The sequence below is a fragment of the Morus notabilis genome, unplaced genomic scaffold, assembly GCF_000414095.1.
Source record: "Morus notabilis unplaced genomic scaffold, ASM41409v2 Scaffold133, whole genome shotgun sequence".
Lineage (NCBI taxonomy): Eukaryota > Viridiplantae > Streptophyta > Magnoliopsida > Rosales > Moraceae > Morus > Morus notabilis.
Window position 1 is genome coordinate 1 of NW_010363211.1, and position 12,500 is coordinate 12,500.

General features: G+C 32.1%; 1 protein-coding gene across 3 annotated transcripts; it reads right to left on the minus strand.

The window, feature by feature from the left end:
• Positions 1 to 892: 892 nt before the first annotated feature.
• LOC21399329 (phosphatidate cytidylyltransferase 1) lies at positions 893 to 7,665 on the minus strand. Of its 3 annotated transcripts, XM_024169282.1 has the most exons (13): positions 7,491 to 7,665; positions 6,901 to 7,021; positions 6,188 to 6,441; positions 5,909 to 6,060; positions 5,613 to 5,754; positions 4,480 to 4,636; positions 3,843 to 3,890; positions 3,682 to 3,768; positions 2,659 to 2,787; positions 2,511 to 2,567; positions 1,650 to 1,733; positions 1,470 to 1,557; positions 893 to 1,350 (listed from the first exon to the last, which is right to left on the minus strand). In XM_024169282.1, the coding sequence occupies exons 2-12, from the start codon at positions 6,973 to 6,975 to the stop codon at positions 1,474 to 1,476; spliced, it is 1,269 nt and encodes a 422-aa protein (XP_024025050.1). In that variant the 5' UTR covers positions 6,976 to 7,021; positions 7,491 to 7,665; the 3' UTR covers positions 893 to 1,350; positions 1,470 to 1,473. The 3 variants fall into 3 exon arrangements, with proteins under 3 accessions (XP_024025050.1, XP_024025051.1, XP_024025049.1); XM_024169283.1 differs by having other exon boundaries at positions 893 to 1,557; positions 6,901 to 6,982; XM_024169281.1 differs by having other exon boundaries at positions 893 to 1,557.
• Between the last annotated feature and the right edge of the window lie 4,835 nt (positions 7,666 to 12,500).

Genomic DNA, 12,500 nt, shown 5'->3' on the forward strand with positions numbered 1-12,500 from the left:
GCAATCAAATACACCCTAAGCCCCAAAGTTATTGGATTGAATTGTAAATCAAGTAATATTTTCCGACAACTAACTCGATGTCTATGAACATTAATAAGTTAAACTAACGTGCTTCGTTAACCAATAGAAATAGGAAAGTTTCTCCATTTTTTTCATAGAAAATAGCTATGATTATCTGTGTATATACAATAAGTTCCAAAAATAAAAAATAAAAAATAGCTAGGATTAGTCATCAAATCTGAGATAGGCTCGTCTCTCCCGAAGCTTTCTTGAGGGTCTCATTCTCATTTGTACCAAGGAAGAATGAACGTGATTTTTGAAAAATTACCGCATTTAGCACCCCCATTTTAAGAAAAACTTGATATTCTTTTTATAATGTAAAAATAACTGATTTTCCTTTTTTGTCTTTTTGGTTAACTGATCTCATCATCACTGTCGAGGGCGGGCGGAGCTAAAAAAAATTTATTGACACGTGTACAAAATCTTTTTTTTTTTAAGAAAAATTCAATTATACCAATTTCAATTTAAGAAAAATTCAATTATAACAATTTCAAACTTAGATCCCAAATATACTAAAATCAACTACTACGTCTAACTTTACAAGTTTTTGGACTCTAAACTATTAGCATCGAGTTCAAATCTGTAACAAGCATAGTTCATTTAAAGCAAAGCAAAAAGATCCAAATCGATAAATGAAGGTGACAAATTATTGCCTTAAAAATTTTAGTTCAAAATTGTAGGTTAAATTCACGCCTCTTTAAAAAATAAAAAATAAAAAATAAAAAATAAAAAAATCTTGGCTCTACCGCTGAACCCATACAAATAACAAGATGACAAATTTAAATTGGTTAACAAGAAGCTTTATGGTGCAACATTCCACACACACACGAAAAAGCACCTCATGTCTTAACATACGCAATTACCAAATAATATTGTATCTCCTCCCCTTCATAGAGTGAATATCTCAAGCATAAACTTATTTACCGATTTTCTTTCTAGATTGTGTTAATCTATCTTTGGGGGTAAAAAAAAAATGTTTCTAACTCCATAATTTCTATCTTGAGACTTAAAATAAAAATCATACATGGCTTCTACAGTTCATTTACAGCATTCTCTGTTCCTTGTAAGCGGTCTGCAGATGATAAACATGGGATCTTAAATCTTCTTGCAGCTGACCAATGGCGCCGACACTTTCGACACCACATCGTCCTGAATCCGCTTTTTCCTTTTTATTTTCACACCCCATGTTCACTACTTTCAGCATATGCATCAGAGAGAGGAAACACATTTCATCTCGAAATGTGCAATAGAGAGAAGTAGACTCCAAAGAGTGTGCACGCATAAGAATGCCTGTCTTAAAGATTTCAGCAACACTAAATACAAATTACACAACATATTCTTCATCTGTCCTCTCTAGAAAAATGAATGTGAGAAATAGAGAGAGAAAGAGATGAGAGTTTACACAGGACCTGACTATCCGACCAACCTCTCCTGCAAGATTTGGCCGAGCTTCACGTATAGAGCGTGCTGCTCCTCGAGAGTAAGGTTCATCAATATCTAAAATGAAGAAAAACATTTATATGTTATCATCCACTTTCATATACAGATCAACATAAGACGGTGGTAATGGATGGGAGAAAAGACAATACCTGGTCTAAGATCGTCTCGACAGAAACGCCTTGAGCCACAACAAATGACTGATGATAGATGTATGCAAATACAGCCATTACCATCTACATGGCATTCAGCACAGCGGTTATATACATGCAAAATTGGATGGTAAAATCTTTCTAATATGAAGTAACTCAATTAAAGTACCCAAAGTGATCGACCATACAGAAGCATCTCAAGCATATTAAGCACCAGCTACAGGAATTAACATATCAACACTACCCAAAGCAATAAGGAAAGATAAGCAAATCTGAAAGAGTATCTTGATTAAGATTTATAAAAAAAATATACAAGTTTATCCTGTGAAATACAGTTTGGGGTTTCAGGTTTAGATTACTATCTTAGTTCTCCTTTGTTAAAACAAAAAAAAATTCTATCTTAACTGCGATGAGTTTTATTTGTGAATACTTTTGTATTGCGTTTCTGGTTAAGTGGGAACTTGGGATTGCCTATCAATGAGAAGCTTGATTATGGTGCGCACTTTCATACTTTGGTTGATGAATATTCTCTTTCTTGATTTTCTCTCCCTCTAATTCTCCCATTCTTTTCTCTTTCCTCTACAAACCTCCCGTTCTTTCTTTTCTGTCTCTTTCTCCCTAAGGTTCTTCATCACCCGCCTTTACTTAACCTCATCAAAGTCAAAGTTGCAGCGACAAATTACGAAAATTGCTCATGTTCATTATGGAATGTGGATTTGAACAAGAGCAATTTTCGTAATTTGTCAACAAAAACCATTACTAAATAACAGATAAGAGAGAATACTCAAAAAAGCTGCTTGTACCAGATATATTACTAGGTTAAAAGGAACTTCTGAGGTTTAAAACTTCAATAAAGCTTACCTGACAATCCATTCTATCAGTAATTCCACCATGTCCGGGGATACTATCACCAAAATCCTGTTGCAGAGAAATATAGTGAAATTACTGTTTACGTATTGGAAATTCACCATTCACGTTAGCCAAAATTAGAATAGTATTGGAAACAGACCTTGATTTTGAAAGCTCTCTTGAAACCACTAGCAAAGAAGCCCCCAAAAGGTGCAATTATTGACGCAAACAGACCTAGACAAAGAGCGTGCCATTGAACTGGTAATACAGAGAATTCTTTCCAAGGAAACTGCAAGGAACAACATAAAGATACAACGGGTTATCTTATAAAGATTCAACCGCGATATGTCATGAATAAGTGGAGATAAGCTTTTAAAGCATCATAGCTTTAGCGGCAGATGAAGAAACAATTATCTATCCTTTACTAGCAGAAAAAATCTGCAGATTGGCCAGCGTAAATTCAATTATAAAATAATATAAAAATATGAAAATCTTTAGGACTCAAAGAGAAGCTTTCGCAAAGAAAAACACACAACACCAGAACAACATGAAAATCTCAGATCAAAAACATGAAAGGAGGAAATGAAAACATTTGAAGGCTGGTTTACGACCAATGATTAAAGTAACACTTTCATCAAAACCATTCGTGAAAACAAAATATAAACATGGACTCTTGCCACCTCAACTGTTACAAAAACATATGTTAACAGACTGAGTTGATAACAATTAATCACTGCACTAAAAGCCTACCTCTGCAGGCAGTTCGTTGTAAGGAATGTGATTAATCTTTACTTTTAATAATGACATAATTACACGAGTAAACCAGATATACTGAACTATAAATTCATTCTTAGTTAAAGTCAATATTTGGACGAAAAAGTATGATATGATGACATTTGAAAGTGAATGAACATATAATTTTAAGATTTGTACTGCAGTCTTACTGGGTTTTTTCCCTTTTGTTTTTTAACACTCAAAAGTGCAAACGTATAAATAAACGTCACATTCAAGGACAAGAACACTAGCGGAATTTTAAGACTCGTAATAAAACCTGTTACATTAGACTCCTCTAATCTAAGAATACAAGAAAAAGACTCATAATTTAAAGCATGGAATATCATAAAGCAAAGGCATTGAGAGATTGAGTAAACGACTTCATACAATACAGGCTCACTCTACTCACCCACTGAGGAATCCATCCAGTTAATCTATAATGCTCCGGTTTAAACAATGGACCAGGATCACATTCAAGCCAACCAGTTGACAAATCCTGCAAGTAAATCCTCATTTTTTTGGATGTAAGGCAAAAAAAAAAAAACAACTTAACTTCATCAAAAGTGTTACCTTCCTCGGGCATGTTAGCCATGGAAAACGACCCAATATGTTTGCTAGCTGTACAGACACATGAAAAATATTTTTGTTTATGAAACTCCACTTCCACAAAAAAAAAAAAAAAAAAAAAAAAAAAAAAAAAAAAAATCACTTAGACAACCTATATTCGAGTTCATGTAACATATTAACATAAGATTCAAGCATGATAAGCAAATTCAGATGATACCCCACCCAGGCCAATTCAAAATAATCATAATAAATGTAGGTCAACGAAGTTTTAAGAAGACAATTAATTCTAAGATCAATTTCCTCTTCAAGTTGTAATCACTACTACCAGTGAATAGGAGAGAGGAACAGCATAAAACAAAAGACTTCAACATCAAGTGGATAAACAAAACTAAGGAGCAAGTGTGAAATGGATGATCAGAGATGCAGCTTTCATCGCCAACTCCCAAGCACCATAAACACGAAGGAACAATCCTCCAATTATACCTAACTGTAACACTGTTTACTTTTGTAACATAATGCTTCTTAAATCTAATCAGGAATATATGCACACAAGAAAAAAAAAAAAAAAAAAAAAAAAAAAAAGAAGAGAGAGAGAGAGAAAAGAAATGTGTTTTATCACCATCAACAAAAGAATGCTCACCAAAAATGCCGAGATGATAGTTGTAAAAGATGCTCCAATAAATCCCTCCCAAGTTTTCTTTGGAGATAGTTTGATTAGAGGGGTTCTTCCAAAGAAGAAACCAAAGAAATATGCACCAATATCGTTGATAACAATAAGCGATGCAGGAAGAAGAAACCTGCATTCACGTCTAACTGTATCAGGAAAAAGAAATGAAATGTGAATACAAAGACGAGAAAACCATGTAAAGTGCCAACTCCTTGAAATAAAAATCTTGAAAAGGTAAATAATCAGTGTCTCACTTGAAGTAATTATCATACATTACATAAACTGTATCAGCCACAATGTGCAACTATCTTCTTATTTATTTTTGTAGCAAAAAAAAAAAAAAAAAAAACTTTTATTTTTTTTATTTTTTTTTCATTGTTCCCCTGAATAAAAGCTAACTTTTTCTTTTTCATTGCTATCCAGAAATCAATGAACCCTCTTTAGCCAATTCAAGTCCAAAACTGGATGCCCTAGAACCCAACAGCTTGGGGGGCATGGAAACTGTGGTCATTTACTGCGTATGTGGCATTGACTAGAGGAATTGAATTTCAGTCCGTAAGGAAGCAAACCACAAGGCTTCTTAACCGACAACTCATGTTAAGGAAAAACAAAGTTATAAAATAATATCATATGGCATTTTGTAATATACTCTTTTCCAGAGTAGATCCCAGATGATTTCTAGCAGTAACTTGTCCAAGGTCATAATAAGAGGAATACATGGAAGAATAAAGTTCGACAAATCACATGAGAAGAATGCATTTAAATGCTCCTTATAAGATGGCAGAGGGCCCGATGGTTGTACAAGACAAGTTTCAAGCATAGTTCAAAATCAAAATCTGGTAGAGGTAAACAACTAGTATTCTGTGATAAAGCAAAACTTAAATTAAGAGAAAAGGAAGTATTCTTAATCTACGATAGAAGTATAGGAGGAGAGGACACTGAAAACCAAGGATACTCCATGACCCCCTTAGATAAGGCTTAACCAATGTAAAGGCATATTATTGGAATCAAACTTGAGCAACGGAAATAAAAGTCTGTTATTATAGTCAATTGATGACTTAGGAAGATCCAAGAAAGGATTGCTTTACTTGAGTAGATTGAGTTACCAGAAGATTCCTTCAAAAATATTGGCTACGGTGAAGGAGGACTGCGTAAACACAATGATCAGAATCATGTGTGTCCATGAATACTGGCCAAATTGATACTTGTACATCTTCTTCTTTAACGTAAGGATGAACCACATAAAACCTGAGACAGATTGTAGAAAAAACAACAATAATTAAAAAAAAAAAATCAGTATAAGCTGCTAGAATTTGACATTAAGAAAAAGTTGAGGAAAAATCTGAACAAACGAAATTGGATGAAAAGAAAACATCCTACAAATAAGACATGTAACACTAACCTGCGATGTACAAGAAGTAACAAATAACCATATGATACTTGATAAGGCTGCTAACAAGCTGATATAGGAACTTGTCAGAAGTTACAGTATTGACAAGCCGCAGGCTAAGAATGCGACCGTACACAAACAGCATCACAGTGAAGAAAAAGTGCCTGAGCACACAAGCAAGCAAAACATAAAACGAATAAAACGTGTCATGAAAGAATCATCCAAAAATTTGCCCATTACTGCTATTGAAGAAACACACATCAATTATCATCGTGACCATTAATACTTAACCAGTTTAGCAGCCTAAACCCCGGGAGTTGCCTGTCTTCGTGCGCTTTCCTGAGCAGATTGAACAGCTCTTTTGCCATAAATATTTGGATAACAACAACCATCGCTGTTATATACAGATGGCCCATATAAATGATTAAGGCAAAGCCCCCAATCATCCATACTGAAGAGTATGTCCGAATCAACATTGACTTGTATTTACCGCGATCATCAACAAGCATTTGGCTTCCATTTGCTTTACTAACATCTGGAACAACCTAAAAAGCCAAACCCATTTCATGTTAGCAAAGACACTGCATCATAACATGCTATTTAAATTGGTATCTAGCTTCTAGGTCTCAAAATATCAACCTAAAAAGTCAAACCCATTTCATGTTAGAAAGATTTTTTTTTTTTTATCTTTTTTTATATATTTTTTTAAGTCGAACCCGGTACTCGATAGATAATTTAAAAAAAAATTAAAAAAAAAAACTCACAACCTACTAAATATTTCATGTTGGAGAAGACAGTGCAAACATTTTTAGGGAAATTTCCAAACAAACAATTCATCTTTCAATTTCTTATTTTTACTCTGTTCAATTTTACGTATTCCTCTATCCGTAGAGTAGATTGAATGTACAAAAATGGTTTCATACAAAGCCAAATGAGAAAGAACTGTTTCCAAATTGAAAAGAGAATGAAAATTATAAAATAAAATAAAAAATTAGCTTACTAACCTCATTTGAACGCCTCCGATGTCGAATCCGACCGGTTGGCGTTGACGGGATAGCAGTATTACCATCTTTTTGCATGATTACCCTAAACTTTTACTCGCTCAATAAGAAAAAAAGCATATATCTGATACAGGAAAATTGCAAAATTAAACACAAATAATAAATAATACAGCGGACAAGACGTCTAGAAGTTGAATCGAATGAGTTTGTTTAGAGAAAATAATTAGTCAAGAATAAGAACAGAAGGTATACATACATACCAATACATATCTATGTATATATATGTATATATATATATATATATGTGTGTGTATCTATCTATATATATATATATATATATATAGGAACACACTTGTTCTTAGAAAGCTTAGAAATGTAACTTCAACATTATAAGCAAGTTCGTTATGCAATCATGGAAGACTCTATACCAAAGCAATTCGGAAAAGAAATAATAAAAGTAGGAAAAAAGAGTATGATATATAGAACAAACAAGAAATCAATTAAATGAATAAAAGGATGGAAATTATTCTATATTTTCGTATCATACAACTACACAAAATCACAAATTAATTAGAAAAGGAGGGATCAAAAACCCGTGTAATTGGTGGTGGAGCGACGGCGGCAGAAGGCGGTGAAGAGAGAGAGAGAGAGAGAGGAAGCGGTGCCGCGGTGGTAAGAAGCTCAAAGGGTGAGAAGAAAGGGAGGGAGGGAAGAACAAGGAACAGAAAAATAATTAAAATGCTCTGGGGCAAAAAATTATGTGATGATTTTTTTTTTTTTTTAGAAGAGTTATTTGATGAAATTATTAGTTTTTTGAATTACATCGAATTGATTATTAGTTTATTCTTATTAGTATTTTGAAATACATTGACTTGATTATTAGTACATTGAATTTTAATTATTTCTTTTAATTTAAATTTGCTAAAAGAATTCTAGTGATGATTTCTTAGAAAGAAGAAATTACTAAAAATTTTCTTCTGTCTTGTTTTGTTTTCTAAAATCACAATTTTTTTTTTAAAAGTCAATTCCTAAATTTCTTTTTTTTTTAAAAAAAAACTTGGGATAAATTTAAACTGAATATTCTTGAGGTTGTAAGATTGCTCTGACAATAATTCTATATATCTATTTTAAAATTGATCTGGTGTTGCTTGTTAGTTCCTAAATTTCTCTTACCCTCTTTTTTTTTTTTTTTTTGGGTTTCTCCCTAACTTGATCTGGTGTTGCTTGTTAGTCACTTATATGAGTTTTTTTTTTTTTCCTTTTGCTTGAAAAGGTTTTGCCTCATTCGTTTCGCTGATTCGAGTTTAAAATTCGAGTTTTGCTACAGTAAAAAGCTCTTACAAACAGTCACATCTAACTTTTTTGCTACAGTAAAAAGCTCTCACATAAAATCATATCTCAACTCGAATTCTAAACTCGAATCAGCGAAACGAACGAGATTATGAGTTGGAAACTCGGCCCCGTTCACTTCGCTGATTCGAGTTTAGAATTTGAGTTTTTCTACAGTAAAAAGCTCTCATAAACAATCACATCTACCTTTTTTACTGTTTTTTACTACAGTAAAAAGCTCTCACATAAAGTCACATCTCAACTCGAATTCTAAACTCGAATCAGCGAAGTGAACAGGGTACCAATCACAGATGCAGCTAAATAGGGCAGCAGCCTGTGGTACGTGCCAAGGTAACACCTGCACACTGATGCAACCACGATGTTGTGAGCAGATTTATGGGCGTGGATCGGGGTGCATACGCGCAACGACGGTCCGTTTAGTAAGAGGGATGAACGAAAAGAATAATAGATAGAGTAGAAGGAAAGGAAGAATTGTAAGTTTGTTTAAAATTGTTTGGTATGATTAGAAATAAGAATGATAATGATACATTCTTTGTTTGATATGAGATGGAAAAGAATAAGGAATGGTTCGCTTTTATTAGTAAAAAGGACTATATTCATCTTTTATTAAATTTTATTTATCATTTCTTATTTTTATTAAAAATTAAGAATATTAGGCAAAAAAATTAACAAACACAAAATATTACTTTATTATTAAAAAAGAAATCATTATTGAAAAAAAAATAAGAGAAAGTGAGGTAAGTTAACTTAAAAACCATTATAAAGTGTATGTGTGAGTGTATAAATGTAATTTTATACACATAATATTATCCCCCATTCCTTTCCATCCAAACGTGGGGGAATTGGAATTTTGGTACGACGCAGGATTTTGAGACCTCTATTTTAGAGTTGTAAGTTTAGATCGGGTTAAATAAGACCAGCCTAAGTCCTGTCACTGTGGTCCGGCTTGGCCCTAACTTCCGGGCCTGGTCAGGTCAAGGTTTCAAGTTTGAATGTTTATTCGAACCGGGTCAACTCGACTCAGCATCCTCTTTTTTTAAAAAAATTTTAATGTGCTTTATAAATTTCTAGGCTGGATCAACCTGGACCGAACCTCCCTCCTTTAGGGCCCAATTTGAAATTTTTATTCTAAACCGAACGGCCCGAAATATCACCACTACCCTAGGCCAATCCTCTAAACTGACCAATCACCTCTACTAAATAAGAGATTGCCCTAATCCCTCTCTCACCTTCCCCCGTACCCTTTTCTTCCTTCACCCAATTCTTGCTACCAACATATCCTTAGGCGCTGTTTGGAAGTTAGATCTTGTGGAGGAAAAAAAACTGAAAAAAATACATCAAATAACATATTCTCATAATTATGTTTATAGCATATTAGTTACGATGTTAGATAAATAGCATTCTTAAGTTTTTGATATTTTATAGTATATATTTTGCCAATTTTTTCCTTCTGTTTTCCTATTTATTTATTTATTTATTTTTCCGTTTCTCTCTCCCTCTCTTTCACTCTCAATTTCTCTCCCCTCTCTCTCCCTCTCTTCTATTTTCCTATTTACTTGTGGCATATGAGCATGAAAGAAGGGACTTAATATAGTATGAATAGCTCATGCTTAATTGGTAGTGAGAGGGAAAACCATGCGACCTCTTTTGTGTTGGGAATATTGTATTGACTTAGAAAGTAATCATTAAAACATATAAGCAGCAGTGAGATGATGTTTTTTTTATATCAACTTAATTCAATTACATAAATAATAAATTCACGATACCTATTTTTTAACATATTTGTGGCACTTGGAGTGTCTTAGGTCCCGTTCATTTCACCGATTCGAGTTTAAAATTCGAGTTTTGTTACAGTAAAAAGTTCTAAGAAACAGTCACATCTAACTTTTTTGCTACAGTAAAAAGCTCTCACATAAAATTACATCTCAACTCGAATTAAAAACTCGAATCAGTGAACTAAACGGGCATTTAGATAGGATCACGAGTTAGAATGTATCCTAATAAACTATCAAAAAAACTATTAAGTCTATCAATGAATAGATGCCATCAATCGTGAGGGAATTAAGCATGTACATGAGTTAAAATATTATGGGCCTGTTCAATTCGCTGACTCGAGTTTTTAATTCGAGTTGAGATGTGATTTTATGTGAGAGTTTTTTACTGTAACAAAAATATTAGATGTGACTGTTTCTAAGAGCTTTTTACTGTAGTAAAATTTGAATTCTAAACTCAAATCAGTTAAACGAACGGCTTATATCACTTTGATAGGCCACGTAAAGTCTTAGGTCCGGTTTATTTCACCGATTCGAGTTTTGTTACAGTAAAAAGCTCTCAGAAACAGTCACATCTTTTTTTTTTGCTATAATAAAAAGCTCTCAAATAAAATCACATCTCAACTCGAATTAAAAACTTGAATCAGCAAAATAAACGAGCTCTTATTATCTCCGATGCATAACTGAGTGTGGTGGGTGGTCAATATTTTTCTTATGTGTCCATGGTTGTCTGTGATAAGGAATCTTGTATGGAAAGTGTTTTTATTTGGTACTTTCCATTGGCCAGATAGAAAACTCAGCGCATGGTGATATTATATGTGCTCTAAATTAAAAGTTTGCTATCTGCAAATTGTATTACAATTTGAACAAATCATAGATTAATACCCTAATAGCATTTGTGTTTGGATTTTTACTCTATATTATTGATTAATATCCTTTTGACTAATATTGTTATTTGACAAAAAATGATATTAATCAAGAGTAATGAGCAAAAATCCAGACTTATGCACTTTAAAAGATATTTATCTATTTTCTCCTATTTTTAATATATGTTGCAGTACTTGGAATGACCGTGGATCATAAACTATAGTTGTTAGAAATAGTGTCCTTAAAGTATGAGATATAATTTATATATTTTATAATTAATAAAATAAAGTGAATTCTCATTATTTTATGTGCATATATACATAAGTACAATTGAATACTTTATGAATATCACTGAAAATTCTATAATTATTTATGTTACCTTAAATATTGTATATAGATATTACATGCAAGAAAATAATAATCAAAATTTTCTCGCAATAAACCTAATAAAAGTTTTAGAATCTTTTATTAGAATAGTACTAAAATGGAAAAGGAGACAAATGCCCTTTAAAAGTGCATGGGTCAAGATTTTTACCTGTTATTCTTAATTAATAACCTTTTTAGTCAAATAACTATATTAGCATAAAGGTATTAATCAAGAATGATGAGTAAAAATCTAGACTCATGCACTCTTAATGGTAAATTCTATAATTTTCTCTTACTTTAAAAACATATCATTCTCATTAAGGATGAAACGATCTCATATGCATCGTTAATATGAAGAGATATTGAATAAATGTATTTTACATAATGAAATTATGTAAGACAAAGACAAGACACAGCTTGCTTTTCTAATAATTTTCGTATAGCATAAAAATTTAAATTGAGTCTACTAATGGTCATACATAGAATGTTTTTAATTCTGAGTCATTAGCAAACTCCTATTTATAGAATTTTGTCTTATGATTTACTAGTTATGGATTTTGAGATTGTTGTATCATATCCCTTGTATCTTGGAGACCTAATAAAATAGGTAGTCAAGAATGTTAATTTACGAGATGAAATCCATTCGTTCAAGTGCAAAGTAGATAAATAACTCTCTTGAGTATTAATTTAGTCTTGAATAGTAAGAGCACCCAATTTGTAATTAATTTCATAAATATATTATTCATTAGTGAATAAAAAGTACTTAAGGATAAAAATATAACTAGAGAAGTTAACAGATTTTTACCTAACTTTAATTATAAAATAAGGAGCAATCTATATGTAATAGCTATATTAAATGGACGTTTCACATTCTTAGATGTAATTAAGTATTTATCATTAGGAATTTAGGAGGCCTAACTTTGCACTTATATTGTTGGCCAATTTTTAAAAATATTCCTTGAAATGGAGTCCTTTTTATTTTTATCCCTTAATATTAGTCTATATATTTTTTATTTTTTAGATTAAAATTAGTCAAAGACTAAATTTTTTAAAAAATATATATTTTTAATAAGCTAGGTACTTAAAAATGTAGTATCTGTAATTTTCTCCATATTTGATACTTTTTTATTGTATCGATTAGTTCAAGTATTAATTTCACATATTTCAATGTTTTCATAATACTATATTTGGGTGTTTTATTGGGTTATATATTAAAAAATAGCCCGTGTTTAAATTGTATAAGTGTGC